General features: G+C 30.0%; 1 protein-coding gene and 2 long non-coding RNA genes across 6 annotated transcripts in view; 1 reads left to right on the top strand and 2 right to left on the bottom strand.

The window, feature by feature from the left end:
- Window positions 1–17,547, top strand: part of LOC125863391 (sulfate transporter 1.2-like) — a 529,831-nt gene extending 512,284 nt beyond the window's left edge. The window contains exons 1-14 of one of the 4 annotated variants that reach the window (XM_049543577.1): window positions 11,430–11,689; window positions 14,252–14,605; window positions 14,714–14,762; window positions 14,842–15,049; window positions 15,287–15,461; window positions 15,541–15,606; window positions 15,689–15,802; window positions 15,904–16,020; window positions 16,109–16,235; window positions 16,348–16,634; window positions 16,724–16,914; window positions 17,008–17,093; window positions 17,176–17,252; window positions 17,389–17,547. In XM_049543577.1, coding sequence (XP_049399534.1) covers window positions 14,276–14,605; window positions 14,714–14,762; window positions 14,842–15,049; window positions 15,287–15,461; window positions 15,541–15,606; window positions 15,689–15,802; window positions 15,904–16,020; window positions 16,109–16,235; window positions 16,348–16,634; window positions 16,724–16,914; window positions 17,008–17,093; window positions 17,176–17,252; window positions 17,389–17,532 — 1,971 coding nt within the window. In that variant the 5' untranslated portion in view covers window positions 11,430–11,689; window positions 14,252–14,275 and the 3' untranslated portion in view covers window positions 17,533–17,547. The other 3 variants (XM_049543575.1, XM_049543576.1, XM_049543578.1) reach the window with 3 other exon arrangements.
- On the bottom strand, window positions 15,922–16,479 carry LOC125863423 (uncharacterized). The gene is made up of 2 exons (XR_007446135.1): window positions 16,339–16,479; window positions 15,922–16,229 (listed from the first exon to the last, which is right to left on the bottom strand). It is a non-coding gene; the product is annotated as an uncharacterized LOC125863423 (long non-coding RNA).
- Window positions 16,683–17,508, bottom strand: LOC125863424 (uncharacterized). The gene is made up of 2 exons (XR_007446136.1): window positions 17,369–17,508; window positions 16,683–17,231 (listed from the first exon to the last, which is right to left on the bottom strand). It is a non-coding gene; the product is annotated as an uncharacterized LOC125863424 (long non-coding RNA).
- Window positions 17,548–17,612: the final 65 nt, after the last annotated feature.

The raw sequence follows: 17,612 nt of genomic DNA, 5'->3' as shown, positions 1-17,612 counted from the left end.
TCTCCCTCTAAGGAGTATTTTAGTGATAGGTTCTACAGGAACTAGACCATCCTATTTGGTCAAATACCTAGCAATAAACTTCTATATATGTTCCTTTCATTATGATATATTTGAACAAGTATTTGAATAAAATCATAAAAGTTTTCTTGCTAATGAGATCGATATTATATTGATGATAGTGACGATATTGATAATGGTGACAGTTTTGATGTTATCGATTGTAACCTTGATACGGAATTAAACTACTAACTATGTATATATCGCCACAAATAGACCCATTTAAATCAATCACTTGTGTTTCTGTGTTACATAATTGGACCCAATGTGCATTAATTTGACTTACATTCAATTATTTAAAAAAATAATTAGTTTACAATTAGTTAAGGTTAATTAATACTAATGGCAGTCATCTTAATTTTTTCACGTGTTAAAATAATAAAAATCAGACCAACTACTATAAGTTGACAATTCATTATAAATTTCAAATAAAACAGTCAGTACATACCTCAGCAAAGTACTAATTAACCACACGTCGATCCTATGTCCCATTACCTATTATTTCAATCATAATTATTATATTTATGTTAATCTCTATCCACATTATTATTTTTTTCATTCCTGAAATTTTATTTTTCTTCGAGTAGTTGAGCATTATAATCAACCCCACATATTAATGATATCCTAAACAATTCATGACACCCGTGACTCCTTTAATACTATTTTTAACTAAATAGAATATTACGAGGAAATGATCTCTTATAATTATTTGTAAGTTGAATAGAAGAAAATAATTATTTTAATTTTTTTATATGTAAAAATAAAGATTGATAGTATAAAAGAATATAAAATAAAAAAACAATTTGTAAAATGCTTTAGAATCAAATCTGTATTGTGACAAATAAGGAGAATAATTTGAACTTTAATTACTTAAAAGCTGTTTAGACATCTCTTTCCTAAGTTATTGTTGGTGTTTAGCAAAGAAATTAGGAAAATAACCGTGAAAAAACATAGAGAGAAAAAATTATTGCAATACTAACAAAGGAAACTATTTTATTAATAGTACATTTTCGACACATTCTCTCACCTAGATTTTTTTTAATTTAAGATATAAAGGGGTCATGGAAACAAATAATGCCAATTTTTATTTTTTATTTTGATAAATTAGTGCCATAAATTAATGCAATTGTTGGTCAGAGGGATTAAGAATTGGAAAAGGGGAGTCCGGAGCCAAAAGGGCAAAAAAAATTGCCAAAAATTCCAAAAGGGCATATCATATTTTTTTAAAACCAAAACGGCAAAATCGCTCCTGTCGGAGCAATTTTCCTCTGACACATATTAACGCCGTGTACTCCGTTAAAATAAAATCGTTGCCAGGGCAGCGATTTTTGTCTAATTTTTTTTTCTTTTTTTTCACTAAAATCGCTGGCACAACAGCGATTTTTTTCCTCCACCTAATATCGCTGCTATGGCAGCGTTTTCATGGAAAAAAAAATTTTGGCAGCTTTTTGTAAAAACTTTTTTTTGGAAAATCGCTGCCCTGGCAGCGTTTTCCTTAATTTGTTTTTTTCGAAAATCTTTTCTTAATTAGACTGCCTTTTCAGCGATTTTTGTTAAAAAAATTATTTTTTAATAAAAACACTGTCTTGTTTTCAAAACGAAAAACAATTTAAAAAAATAAAAATTGAAGAGAAACGAATTTTAAAAAAAAATTAAAAAATTTAACTAAAAAGCTGTCAAGGCAGCAATTTTCAGCCTTTTGACAGCTTTTTTACAAAAATAAATAAATAAATATATATATCTTGAAATCACTGCCTTGGCAGCGATTTTGGTGGAACTAGTTTTTTAAAAAAAAAAACCGTTGTAGAAATATTCTTTTATTTTATTTTATTTTTTGAAATTTCTATCAACTAGTCAACATCTGATGGTAAATTTCTTTTTTTTTTTTTATAAATCGCTGCCCGTGCAGCGTTTTTGCTATTTAAAAAAATTAAAATTAAAATCACTGCTATTACAATTGCAAAAACGCTGCACGGGCAGCGATTTAAAAAAAAAAAAAAAATTTACCATCAGATGTTGACTAGTTGACAGAAATTTCAAAAAATAAAATAAAATAAAAGAATATTTCTACAAAAATCGCTGCTTATAAAAAAAACTAGTTCCACCAAAATCGCTGCCAAGGCAGCGATTTCAAGATATATATATTTGTAAAAAAGCTGTCAAAAGGCTGAAAATTGCTGCCTTGACAGCTTTTTAGTTAAATTTTTTTCTTTTTTTAAAAAATTCGTTTCTCTTCAATTTTTATTTTTTTTAAATTGTTTTTCATTTTGAAAACAAGGCAGTGATTTTATTAAAAAATAATTTTTTTAACAAAAATCGCTGAAAAGGCAGTTTAATTAAGAAAAGATTTTCAGAAAAAAAAAATTAAGGAAAACGCTGTCAGGGCAGCGATTTTTCAAAAAAAAGTTTTTACAGAAAGCTGCCAAATTTTTTATTCTATAAAAACGCTTCCATAGCAGCGATATTAGGTGGAGGAAAAAAATTAGAGTTAAAAAATCACTGTTGTGCCAGCGATTTTAGTGAAAAAAAAAAGAAAAAAAAATTAAACAAAAATCGCTGCCTTGGCAGCGATTTTATTTTAACGGAGTACACGGCGTTAATATGTGTCAGTGCCGTTTTGGTTTTAAAAAAATATGATGTGCCCTTTTGGAATTTTTGGCAATCTTTTTTGCCCTTTTAGCTCCGTACTCTGGAAAAGGGTTATATTTGTACCCTTTATGATTAAAAACGTTATATTTATCCTCTATTATTCTTTTTAAATAAATATCACTATTAAAAAATATATAATTAATTATGAAATTTATCAATAATTTCTAGCTAACATCACTAAAAATTTATCAACCTTATCACATAAAATGAAAAAACAAATTATTAAGAACCATTAATCGAATAAACGAAAATAAATAATAATTATCTTATTAATTTAATTATCAATTTAACACATTTTACAAACTGATAACTCAATAGTCAATAGAAAAGATAAAAAAATAATCAATAAAGTGAATTAATAATATATAAAATCGGATCAAACCAATCAATAAACTTAGTGGACATCATGAAAGATGGTTGGTCGATCTGATACACCGGTAATTTGTCTAGTTTTTGTCTCTGAATATATTTAGACTTTAGTCACCTAAAAATGTTGCATTCCAGGCTGATTATATTATTTTAAGATACATTATTTATTATCTTCTTGCATATATAAAATTTTATTGACCATGATGAATTTAGATACGTTGTTAATTTTGACTACTTTGTTAAAAAATTTATTGACCTTGTTAAACTTTCATATATACTTCGAAAGAAGAACAAATTCAATTTTTAAATTGTTTTGCATATCATCTATAATTTTAACTAATTTTTTTTTCATCACTTAATAATGCATGAATATCAGTTAGGTTAAGTTTAAGTTGTACGATTACTCATACTTAATGGTAATATAATTTAAAAATAATTTAAATATAACATATTCTGTGTGACGGGATAAAAATGTATGTTTTAATTGATGGGAGGTTGCATGTGCTGAGTCATATATCATAAGGAACAAAATCAACATTTACTAATATTTGAAATACCAAAAATGCCATAATGTTGGATATTTTTTTTTTGTTTTCTATTGATTTAGATAGTGAATACGTTATTTTATTTTAGTCATGTAATCAATATTTATTAGAGTTACTTATTCTAGCATAACTTAGTACTTTTATATTATGATCATTTTCACTATAAAATTTATTAACTAACAATATTTGTTTTATGTGATTTATTTTTTGTTGAATACTATGACAATGTCATCATTCATCTCACATTTTGTATTATTTTCTTAAGAAACTATCTTAGATAATTGTATTTCACTAGGTATGTGAAGTACACGATATAATATATTTTAAATGAAGACTTTATCGAGAAGAAAATCGAGAAATCAAAAACTTCTACTTTTATTAATTTTAATTGATTTATAAATTTAAAAAACCTAACCAAATACTTTAGCTTGATACTTGAAAAAATTGATGGTAGAATGTAAGCGTCCACTAACAGTCAATGGACCAGGTCCCTGACAGAATAACATTGTGAAAATAAACAACTGAAAGTAAAATAACATCAGAGCTTTATGTGGAAACCCCCTTGCTCAAGGGGGAAGAAAACCACGATATGTCTCACAGGATTTTTAACTCAACTCCATTTCACTCAAAATAGAGCTCAGATTCATATTACAACTTCAGTAATCTAGGAATTAACCTACTAATCCCTTTCCCCTTGCTGTAACAACTCTGTTACCAGATAAGAACTAAGCAACACCAACGTTGCCCACTACACTAGCTCTCTCCGACTGATATAGACTTCAATAAAACACCAAGGCTAACTCAGCCATCAACTCAAATCTCAAGAAAAGGAGAAGAATCAAGCAGTAACTCTACTGCATCTACATATCAACTAACTCTAGTTGACACTCCTAAGCAACTCTACCCAAGAAAACATCGAAAAGAGAATTGACTAAAATATAGATGATTCGACTAACCCTAGTTAATCCGACTCAAACTAAGGATTTAGACAAGCAACCGATCTAGTTCCTTTATAACTTGGGAATAGATCTACAAATGATAAACACAGAAACAATAAACCTAGATGAGGCTAAGAACAAAGATAACTCTATCAGGTCCCTTATTTTTCTTCCGGAGAATGTTTCTTCAAAGAATGGCCTTTTCGAGCTTGTGAATTTTTCAGAATTCAAAAACTGGCTTGTGTTGTTAAGTGAAGACTGATATAAGATGGACACAAATCCTTAGAGCAATACGATTGGATGAGAGTCTGCAGCCCAAAAGATGTGCACCAACCACAACAGGTGTGTTGTAGAGTTGCAGCTTTAGCCAGTTGTCCTTTCCATTATACGAACACTCTCAGTCTCCTGGGATATGATCCCTCACTAGAACTCGTAGTTTGTTAAATCATTAGAACTTCAGAGACAGTTCAAAATAACACTTAAATCGTCCCGGCTTATACGTGAACCCCAACTATGAACGTGTCACAACTGATGTTTCCCTAAATGTATTTAGTTACAAGGTTTTACCACCTTGACCTCTTACAATATGTTTAAAAAATCGGGGAAAATGGTCAAATATGCCCCTAAACTATTCGAAAAGGTTTAGATATACCCCTCGTTTAAAGTTTGGTTCACTTGTGCCCTTGCTGTCCAACTTTTCGTCTAGATATGCCCTTATGGGCGTTAATGCCAAGTGGAATTGCCACATCATTTTTACATTACCACGTGGCATTTATATTAAAGGAAAAAGGGTCAAATATACCCCTAAACTATTCGAAAAGGTCTAGATATACCCCCCTTTTATATAAACTACCCGACCCTTTTTCAACAAATTTTTTTCGGTTAATCTCGAAAATGAGTAATTGACTAATAAAAAATAGGAAAAATATGAAAAAAAAAAAAAAAATTAACGCCAAAAATTCACAAATAAATATAGTAATCTTAAATTCAACAATTTCAACAATTTTTTTAAATTTTTATTTTTTTTCTATAAATCACGAAAATGAGTAATTGATTAATAAAAAATATGAAAATGACTTTATGCTGAATTTTTAGGTTATATTTTTCATATTTTTTATTAATCAATTACTCATTTTCAAGATTTATCTAAAAAATTTTAAAAATTGTTGAAATTGTTGAATTTAAGATTACTATATTTATTTGTGAATTTTTGGCGTTAATTTTCTTTTATTTTTTTCATATTTTTCCTATTTTTCATTAGTCAATTACTCATTTTCAAGATTTACCGAAAAAAAATTGTTGAAAACGGGTCGGGTAGTTTATTTAAAAGGGGGGTATATCTAGACCTTTTCGAATAGTTTAGGGGTATATTTGAACCTTTTCCCTTTAATATAAATGACACGTGATAATGTAAAAATGACGTGGCAATTCCATTTGGCATTTAACGCCCATAAGGGCATATCTAGACGAAAAGTTGGACGGCAAGGGTACGAGTGAGCCAAACTTTAAACGGGGATATATTTAGACCTTTTCGAATAGTTTAGGGGCATATTTGACCCTTTTCCCAAAATAACGTCAACAATAGTGTTTTTATTTTTAAATTAATGCGTATTATATTCAGTTCAGACATTGTAGCTATAGACTATTTTGTATTTTATTAAATTGGATAAGCTATCTGTATCATATAGCTCTCAAGTCAAATATTAGCCTCATTCTTTTTCCTTTTTTTTCCTTTTTAAAATTCAAAGATGTACTTTTGAAATACACACCACAAGATGAACTTGGTTTGGTGATTATCAATAATTATTATTAACAATTATTGGCATTTATATTATAGTTTTTTTTTTTTAAATGCGGCGTTATTTCTAGGCTTCTAGCTATACCTTTCGCATTCATATTTTATTGGTAGTGTTCTTATATGGATGATTAAATTGGAAAATAACAAATTTCAATGACTTTGTTATTTATTCGTAACAGACTTTTTTATAATGATTATTATTTATAATTAATATCTAAATAAAATTACAATTTATGATTTTTTTTTATTTAGTTTTTTTGAAATAAAACATTTTATATATGAAATATTGAGTTGATCTAATTTAATTTTATTTTTAAAACTAATTAAATTGACTTTTGAAAAATAAAACATGATATTTAATTTGGAATGGAGAAAAATAATATTCAAATATAAAATATCTACAATTTGTTGACTTCATTTTAAATTTCTAAGTCAAGCTGATAACTAATCCAACCTCAAAGACACGTCAAATACTATGCCACATTAATTTTCCCTAAATTCCATCCACTAATTAACTTTCTCAACTCATATTTTATTTTTATTCTTGAACAAAGATGGGGACAAGTAGCGGCATTTCACTTTCACTATTAATTTTTTTAAAAATTAGTTACGAATTTTATCGCTAATTTATTGATAAATAGATCCTAGTTGATAAATGTTTTTGATAATATATCGCTAAATAAGATTATATAGAATGATTTTATTGTTTAACTATAACATTTATCCAACGCTAATCTCTATTTTTCTAATAACATTTGTCCTAACTCCTAAGCAATTCTAGATTTACATATTGTAACATTCTAAATAAATCTCGTATCGATAAAACACATAAAATATAAAATATGTTAAGTATACAAATGCACACGAACGTCGACGTTGTCAAATACATATTATATTCTGAAGTAGACAAGTTAAGAGTTATACTATTAAAATCAGTTTAAGTTATGTATCACTGGACTTGATTCTCCTCCGAAAAAAAAGTGAGATATGCCAGAATATTAGAAAGGAAAATTGATATGTTTAAATTAAAAAGGAGCAATAATAGCTAGTATAAGATTTGTCAACGTATCACTAACAAATTATAAGGGTCGGCCATTGGTTATCAATAATCTGTGAATTATTGGAACTAATACAAGTATTAAATTTTGAGATGTCTTAAATTTTATACTTTTAGGCCGACAATTTGGTTTTCCATTTGTTTAATTATTTAAAATCTTATTTGACTAATAACAATTTTTTGAAGTTATAAAAATGCCACGAGTAATAATGTATCCTAAAGTCAAAAATTATTTTCATTCTTTGATTTCTTTTCTCTTTTCAAATGAATTATTCTTAATGATTCACAATTTTTTTTCCTTCTTTTGAACAATCATTGGCAAATAAATTTAATAAAGTGCTATTATTTCAAGTTATACCTTCCGTGTACGTTGGAGATGTCTTTAGATACATGATTAAGATGGAATAACAACAATTAATTGTAACATTCCGCCTTAGAAAGAGCTAAATTTAGAAAGAATTAATTTGGGAAGAGCCAAATCTGAAATTTTGCAAGTTATGCTTAAGCTGTGAGTTTGGGATCAACTTCAAATGGTCATAACTTTCAGTACAGGTTGAGTTAGGTGACCCATAAGATATCAAATGAAAGGTCTTGGAATCCTCTTTCCAACGCCGCTAAGTTTGCTAATTTTTGAGCTTGTATGAGGGAGATATGCCCATTTGAAGTCTGTGCACAGTTAAGGAAAGTTACCCAAAAATGTGAGGGACATTTTGGTCTTTTCCTTACCCCATCAGATTAAAACGTTTTTAGTAAGGATTTAGGGGTATTTTACCCAAAAATAAGTGTGATATACTAAAAATACAAAGGCATACAAGTGTATGTCGTATGTATCTTCAATGTCAAGCAATTGTTTGTTGTACGTATATACAGAGGCGTATCTAGGATTTTGATATGATGGGTGCACTCTTACAAAAAGGTAAATCTAAGATATAAATTTGATTGATTTAACATTTAGGTTCTTATCACTAAAAATAATTAAAATTTTAAAATTATAGATCCAAAGTTATTTTTACCTATCCAAACCACTTAGAGAGACATTAACCAATTTTAAAAAGGAAAATAAAACAAGATAACTAAAAGATTCAAATTTCTAGCCTCACTTAGAGAGGTGCACCCAACATAATCGCACGGTATAATACTTCAAGTGTGGGTTCACATATCTATATTTAAATATTTTAAAAAAATATAACACTACTATATATGATTTCAGGAGGGGAGCATGGGTTCACGTGAACCCGGTGACCCCCTCCTGGATACGCCTCTGCGTATATATGTTTAAATCTGGATCGTCTTCTTTATATGTATCTTCACTGCATTTCGTTGTATAATATAGAAATTACAATTTGTTGAGCGAGCGCATGCAATCTATTGTAATTATATGCGTTGATACAAAAAAAAATTAAGTGAACGCATACAATCTATGCAACTTGGTGATAATTGAACAGTAACTATAAATGAATACAAGAAAAATTAGAGTGAATAAATATAAGTGATACCAGCTTATACAATAAAGTGAATGAATACAAGTGAAGTTAGAGCAAATTGGTACAAGTAATACAAGTTGGTAATAATTAATATAGTAGAACAAATAAATATAAGTGAAGTTAGAGCAAATGAATAGAATCTCTCGTATTTTTGTTATTTTGTGTTGGTTGTATTCATTGTACGACCAAATACATTTAATACATGTATATTCATCGCGTGAATAAATACAATTGATGCAAATTATATTCATTGCGCAAACGAATACATTTGACCACAAATAATATTTTTTTTTAAAATACCTATGAGTTGGTAACGGTTTTAAATTTGTGAATGTGAAAGTCAGCTTACAATTTATTGACATTAAAGTTGCGGTCTTACTGTTCCAACTGATAATTTACACCACTTAAATTCAGTGTACCTACTCCTGTCCATAATAAGTGATATATTTTGGTTTCTGGCAAATAATTTTTCAAAATAAATAATTCCTCCTTTGTTTTATTTATTCATAAAGAATTTGTACATTTTTTTAATTATGAAAAATAATAAATGAGGTGTTTATTTTACTATAAATTAATGCTTCTATAAAAGACTTATCATCGTCAAACATAATAATTAATATATACTTTTTTCGTTTTAATTTGTTTGTTTGGTTTGATTTGTTACGGAATTTAAAAAATTAAAGAAGATTTTTGAATTTTAATATTTTTAAACTAGAGATATGTAGAATGTACCAAAATGTTATTTGTTCTTGTAATCTTAAATATATCACATGAAAAGTTGCAATTAAAGAGTATCAAGAAAAAAGAAAAAACACTTTCTTGAAAATACACTAAAAAGAAAAATAAGACAAACAAATTAAAATAGAAAAAATAGTGTTTTTTTTAAACTATTTCTATTATTTTATACTTTGTATCTTAATTTGGCTAGACATAAAATTTAAGAAGGTAAAGAAGATGCTTAAATTAAGTGGTTTTAAATTAAATGCATGTACAAGTATAAAAGAATATTCTTTTCATTGTATGATTTTAAACATGTCACCTCATCCTTATAATATAAGTAAGTACTATTAAGGATAAAATGAAAATGTTAGCATTAAAATTTTACTAAATATAAAAATATGACATTTTAAAACAAAAGGTAAGTAAATAAATTAGAACTGTATGTGATACTATTACTATTTGGAGATAGTCAAATGAGTTTTCCTTGACCATGTTTTCTTTTCAAATATATTTAATTGTTAATTATTTTAACTTATAATACTTTTTATATATTTTCTAAATATGTAAATATTATACAAAACATAAAGAATCTATGTTCAAATAATCAAATTCACACACACACACAAAAATGAGTCCGTTTGGATTGACTTAAAAAAATAACTTTTAAATCAAAAATAAAAAGTTAAACTGAAATGACTTTTAAGTCAAAAATAAAAAGTCAAACTGAAATTATTTTTAAATCAAAAATAAAAGTGATAGGAGACCTACATTTGATTTTTGACTTATTTTAAATCATTTTTTACCTTACCAAACACTTTCTAACTTATTTTAAGTTATTTTTGACTTATTTTAAGTTATTTTTTATATTTGTCAAACACTTTCAAAAATCAAAAATTGACTTAAAAGTAGGTTTAACCAACTTTTAAATCAATCCAAACATACTCTAAATAATTTGACTCTCATATTCTAAATTATGACACATAAAATGAAACAAAAGGCATGTGCGGCTTACGAAAAATATAAAGTTTTTCAAGTAATCAAATCTAGCAAACACAAAAAACACTAGATAATTTTTTTCATCTATTCATATTTTGTTATAAAAATATTAGATGGTCTTTTTTATGATTATAAAAGAAATAGAACGTAGAGAATTTTAGAATCTGTTTGGATTGACTTATTTTTGTATTTTAACTTAAAATCACTTTTTACTTTTATTCAAACACTATAAATATTTAAAAAATATTTTAACTTTAAAATATCTAAAATAAAATCAAAATCCAAAATAACTATTATTCATTCAACATCTTCTTTTTTCTTAGGAGACTTTTGCCTCAAATATAGTGGCAAGAGCCTGTAGTCTAGATCACCATAGACTTTTCAAACATTAGACTTTTCTCAAATAAAAACAAGGTTGTCTTTTAACTTTTTTGAACCTAGACCATATTATGTCACTATTCGAACAACCTCAATACCCCACATTATTTGGAACTTAATTCAAACCTCAAATCACAGTATCAAACCAATGACTGACTTTATAATTTATTTGTTCGATTTTGACTTGATATAAAATTTTAAAAAATAAAAATAACTTTGAAAGCATATAATTTAAACTAAAGATATACAGAATATACTAAATTGTATTTAAAATTAAAGAATTATCGAAAAAGAGAGTACTTATTAATTTGTGGAATTTAGTGTCTTTCATTTTTTTCCCTCACATACACACTTGAAGCTTTAATGGAAAAATAATTAATGGTACTTTTTTCCCCTTTTTGTACAAACTATAATAATAAAATCTTCTTATATCTTCATATTTTAATACTCTAAATAACTATCAGTCTCTCATTGTGCCCTTTTCACCCCACTTTCTTTGAACCTTTTTTTTTCTCTAAATTTTCTTGATAACCAAACAAATCATAACAAGTTTGAGGTTTTTCTTTTGAGGAATCTTATAATTTGCCTTTTTTCTATTTTCCTTTTGATATGATTAGAGAGAGAGATTATTTTTCAGTGGTGTTAGATTCATTGAACCAGGACAGCATTTGGTTTCTTGCATCTTGTTCCTCTTGAAGGTTTGTTTTTTTTTTCTCTAAAAAAATAATTTCAGAATAAGTGGAATTTTTTATTTTTTATTTTTTAATTTGGACCATAGAGTGTGCATATCTTGCTTTATGTTGTGTTTGCCTTTTCAAAATACTGTTTGTCTCAACATTTTTGGCTACATTTTATTTTTTGAAAGTCGCGGATTTAAAATTTAAGTTTATGAATAGTAATATTACATGTGTGCTTGCTGTCATTTACCCCTAGAGCTTTGGTTTAGTGTTAGACTGCGGTATATGTTGGTTAGATGCACGTCATTGATTTGAATTATGTTATCGACAAAATGCTGGGGGTTTAAGTGAGAACATAGAAAGACGAGCCCGTTATTCATGGAGTTTCGAACCATGAGCCATTGACCTTTCGAGATTTCTCTGCTAGAAAAAGTGCTAGTTTGTGATAATATGTGCCATTTAATATTCTAATTTATGTTATTCACTTTTCTTTTTTAGTCTGTCTCCAAATATTTTGTTTTATTGTAGACCATTAATTTCACGAATATTTTCCCCCCCCACCTTAAATTCGTGTCTATTAATATGCATCATATGAATTGGGACAGATGGGTATATATTAATAAATTATGGGATAATATGCTTCTAAAAAGTTTCAATAAAAGTGGATACTATCCTCTTAATAAATTATCATGACTTTTTAATTTTTAATGTCGATATTAACCATTTACGTGTTTCATTAATTTTGTTTTAAAATAAAAAGTCACATAACTACACGTTTACCCTTTTGAAGTTCTTTAAATATAACCATTAATTATATATGGGACCTAAAGATAATTAAGTAGGTAGAAAAAATTTCATTTCTTTAATTTATAGGTACTAATTTGGTCCACTATCAATGGTTTTTAAATAAGGCGTATAAAAGTTGGATTTTGTCTAGCCATTGCATATTTGTTCTCCTAAAATTGGAATAATAAACTTCTTTTATTATTTGTCCGTCCTTTGGGATGACTCAGTTGGTTTAGAGGAAGGTTATTCATATAGACGATCCGGGATCACTTCCCCTCAATGCCTCTTGTGGTTCACATCTCCCGTGTCACCGTGTGATTTATAGACTATTACACAGTGGAGTGTTTTATCGTTGCGGGTTATCCTGGGTTCTTAAAAAACAAAAACAAAAATGAACTTTGCTGGAAATCATATAAAAAATGTTCTAAAGTACAGAAAGTTGTTCACTTAAAGGCAAGTGACATTCTGTTCTATAGCTACAACGCTTAATATTCGTTATTATTACTATTAAACATCTTAATAGTAGAACTACTTTCGTATGTTTTATTAAACAGCTAAAGAGAATGAGCATGATCATGGAATTATTCAGTGGCGGATTCAAAATTTAGATGTTATGAATGCTGTGAGTTCTTAGTTGAGAGAATGAGTTTTGAAATGTATATGTTACTCCTAAGTTAACATCAAACAAAATATTTTACGCGATCTTTAGTATATGCTTACATTAGAATAAATTCCTCAAAACAGAACAAATTCAAGCATCAAACAAACGTTAAGCCTTTTTTCACTTGTCGTATGTTGAACAAAGTATCATGTTCTGTTTTATGAATTTGAAGTTATTCTAGATTTCGTCCTAGTGAAAAATATTGGCACCATGTGAGGTGAATTACATGCCTAATTCTGAACAACATACCGAACTTTGGTTGTCTATTGTTCAATCTTGTCATACTAGATGTGTTCAAATTATAGAGATTATTAACATTTCATGCTCACTTTGTGTAAATCAATGGTTATCGACGATCCATCTGTCTTTTAGACAGAATATAAAATTGTTCTGTAGCTTCTAATAATAGTATGTGCCAGGCAAATGCTTACTTTTTTAGCACACCACTAATAGTCTTGTAGAGTTAAAACTTTAACTTGTAAGTCTCTAGTTAGCTATACAAGGGACAAGCAAGAACTTTCTAATGTAGTGCAAAGTTCAGTAAGTTTTGGAACTAAAAGTTTCCCTCTGTGTTCATCGAATTTTTGAAAGGGTTGGTGTAACTTCTTGTTTTATCACATGGTTTTACATCTAATAGTAGTTGATCTAACATCTTGACTGAGGACACGACCTTAGATAAGAGTGTATGGAGGTCGTGGATTAGGGTAGAAGGTTAGTAGATAGTCGAGTGTTGTCTTGTTTTTCGACAGGATAGGGCTTGGTGGTAGTCTAGAGCACCGTGTCTGTTGTAGGTAGTATTAGCCTTATTCATGTAATTTCTAGCTTTTGGTATCTGTCATCATTTGTTGTTTACTATGTTTAGGTGATCGCACTATGTTATTGATGTTTCTTGCATTGCTTTCCTATTAGTTGTTATGTTTTCTTCACTACGGTTTTTCCTTTCCATTACTACTTTGATTTGCTTCACTTGAGTTGAGGGTCTTTCAGAAACAATCTCTCTACCTCCACGAGGTTCGAGTAAGGTCTGCATATTCTCTACATATGGTGTTGTTGATTTGGCTGCATTAACTAGCTTGAATGACACTTAAGTATTTCGTATGGTGATATAACTCAATTGTATTTCCTCTGCATTACAGGTAAATTAGGTGTTCTTTTCTAGCATGGCTAATTCTAATACTGACGCAGAAGAAAGAAAAGAGATGGACATAAGGAGTTTTTCGTCGTCACAACACAACCAAACACCCTACATTCACAAGGTTGGAGTCCCTCCAAAACAGGGCATATTCAAAGAGTTTAAGACTGCTGTGAAGGAAACGTTCTTCGCAGATGATCCACTACGTCCTTTCAAGGATCAACCGAGGTCTAGGAAGGTTGTACTTGGTTTACAGGCAATATTTCCAATACTAGATTGGGGTAGAAGCTATAACTTAAGAAAATTCAGAGGTGACCTTATCTCTGGTCTCACCATTGCAAGCCTTTGTATTCCTCAGGTAAAGAGTGTGCCTGGACTATGTTGCTCGGAGGATTTGTATTAATGAAATCAAGATTGTTAGGATCTTTACAAAACTCTTATAAAAAACTTTCAACTTGTATGACAGGACATTGGCTACTCAAAGCTTGCAAATTTAGCTCCTCAGTATGGATTATGTAAGTGTTCCTTGTTAACATTATTTTTATTAATAATCGCAAAATGTCCTTTTTCATTCCTCTTTGTTTGAAATTCCAGACTCCAGCTTTGTACCACCTCTAGTTTACGCCTTCATGGGCAGTTCAAGAGATATAGCCATAGGGCCTGTGGCTGTTGTGTCACTCTTGCTAGGAACTCTGCTCCGGAATGAAATTGATCCGAGTAAACATCCAGACGAGTATCTGAGGCTTGCTTTCACAGCAACCTTTTTTGCTGGCATTACGCAGGCTACTCTTGGGATCCTAAGGTGATTAAAACATTTGAGTATCGAGTTGGATGTACAGTCAGACCTCTCATAACGACCAAGTTTTTTTGAAACCACTTTTTCATATTACGTTATATCATATGTTCTCTATAACAGTCATTTTGCTCTAGCAGATGAATAACATTCAGACAAATGACATTGTTATAGAGAGGTTTGACTGTATTTGTTCTTTGTTTCCTTCTCTTTCTGACTTGCCCTCCCGCGTTGTTTTCTTGGCAGATTGGGCTTCTTGATAGACTTTTTATCTCATGCTGCTGTTGTTGGATTCATGGGTGGTGCTGCCATCACAATTGCCCTTCAGCAACTTAAAGGTTTTTTGGGCATTAAGAAGTTTACTAAGAAAACAGATATCGTTTCTGTGATGAAGTCAGTGTTTCATTCGGTAGAACATGAAGTAAGTTTTCTGGTCACTCGAGAGCATCCTACCTAAGATGTCTTTTATGGATAACTTGAAGTTTTGCAACAACTTGCAGTGGAATTGGCAGACAATACTCATTGGAGCTACCTTTTTAACTTTCCTTTTGTTAGCGAAGTACATTGTAAGTGTCCTGTTCTCTATCAACTAAATTTTGAAAGCATTTGATAGCGTTTACTCAATTCTAAGATATTTTTGGCAACCAGGGAAAGAAGAATAAAAAGCTGTTTTGGGTACCTGCAATTGCTCCTTTGATTTCTGTCATTCTTTCGACTTTTTTTGTCTACATTACTCATGCTGATAAGAAGGGAGTTGCTATTGTAAGTTCTTGTTTTAGATTCTTCCTACTTTCACTCAACTTTCCATCATTGGAGTAAAATGATGACCTCTTTTTAATCGACTTGTATAACGATCTTACCAGGTAGGACCAATAGAGAAGGGAATCAATCCTCCATCTGTCGATAAAATATATTTCAGTGGTGACTATCTCATAAAAGGGATTAGGACTGGTATTGTAGCTGGCGTGATTGCATTGACAGTAAGTCAAATCTTGAATGAAATGTCGAAGAAGGAACCTTTACACATTTCTGTACTAAATGTATGATCTATTACCTTTTCATTCATAGGAAGCTGTTGCAATTGGAAGAACTTTTGCTTCAATGAAGGACTACCAGTTGGATGGAAACAAAGAGATGGTAGCACTTGGAACTATGAACATCGTTGGCTCGATGACATCCTGTTATGTAGCTACAGGTAAGACGAATCAACAAGCAAACGGAGTATGATCAGTAATGATATAATGTGTTTTTAACTTTCAACACATTAGTTGGTTTGTCTAACTAGTTGATCGATTCACCTCTTGCAGGTTCCTTTTCTCGATCAGCAGTAAACTACATGGCTGGCTGCCAAACTGCATTTTCCAACATTGTCATGTCTGTTGTCGTGTTCCTAACTTTGGAGTTCATAACCCCTCTTTTTAAGTTTACTCCGAATGCAATCCTTGCTGCCATCATTATCTCAGCTGTACTCGGCCTAATTGACTATGAAGCAGCAATTTTGATCTGGAAAATCGATAAATTTGACTTTGTTGCTTGCATTGGAGCATTCTTTGGCGTGGTTTTTGCCTCTGTTGAGATTGGTCTTTTGATCGCGGTAAGTCCATACAGCAAAACTTAACAATCTCATCAACTTAAATGTATCTTTCAGTAATAAGATCTGATAGTTACTTTCATTTTCCAAAGGTAACAATATCATTTGCTAAGATTCTCCTCCAAGTCACGAGGCCACGAACAGCTACTCTAGGCAGGATACCGCGGACAAATGTATATAGAAACACTCAACAATACCCCGAGGCAACCAAAGTTCCTGGTGTATTGATAGTTAGAGTTGATTCTGCTATATACTTTTCAAACTCTAACTATATAAAGGAAAGGTAAAAGACATTTCTTCCCCTTTCCCCCTTTCTTTCGTATCTTTATGTACTACGAATAAATGAACTTAACAAACTAATCAACGCGTTTTTCAGGATATTGAGATGGCTAATGGATGAGGAAGAACAACGAAAAGCAGCTAGTGATCCTAAAATTCAATTCTTGATCGTTGAGATGTCACGTAAGTAGAGATTATAAGTATGTTATCTTACTCTGAGATGACATATTGATCGATCCATCCTTCGTGTTTTTTCTCCTTGTAGCTGTTACTGATATCGACACCAGTGGCATCCATGCCTTGGAAGAGTTGCATAGAAGCCTTAAAAAGAGAAATGTTCAGGTAAATCATCTTTACATATGTGAAAAATTACGAAAATTTCAACTAACATGTCTATAGGACGTCAAGTTTAAATTCTGGATTTGCCTCTGTACTACATATATGACTCGGAATCTTACCTTCATTTTTTCTTGTACAGCTTGTTCTGTCGAACCCCGGGAGAGTTGTGATTGACAAGCTACATGCATCCAAATTTCCGGATCAAATTGGTGAGGACAAGATTTTTCTCACAGTTGCTGATGCTGTGCTAACATGTTCATTAAAATTGCCTGAAGAAGTTTAATATTGTAAACAAAAACTTATTAGGCCAAGGAGGGGGGGAACATATCTACTAAAAGTATACAAAAAAGGAGTTGGATTCAA

The sequence above is a fragment of the Solanum stenotomum genome, chromosome 4 (genome assembly GCF_019186545.1).
Source record: "Solanum stenotomum isolate F172 chromosome 4, ASM1918654v1, whole genome shotgun sequence".
Classification (NCBI taxonomy): domain Eukaryota; kingdom Viridiplantae; phylum Streptophyta; class Magnoliopsida; order Solanales; family Solanaceae; genus Solanum; species Solanum stenotomum.
This window is presented reverse-complemented; position numbering and strand designations above follow the sequence as displayed.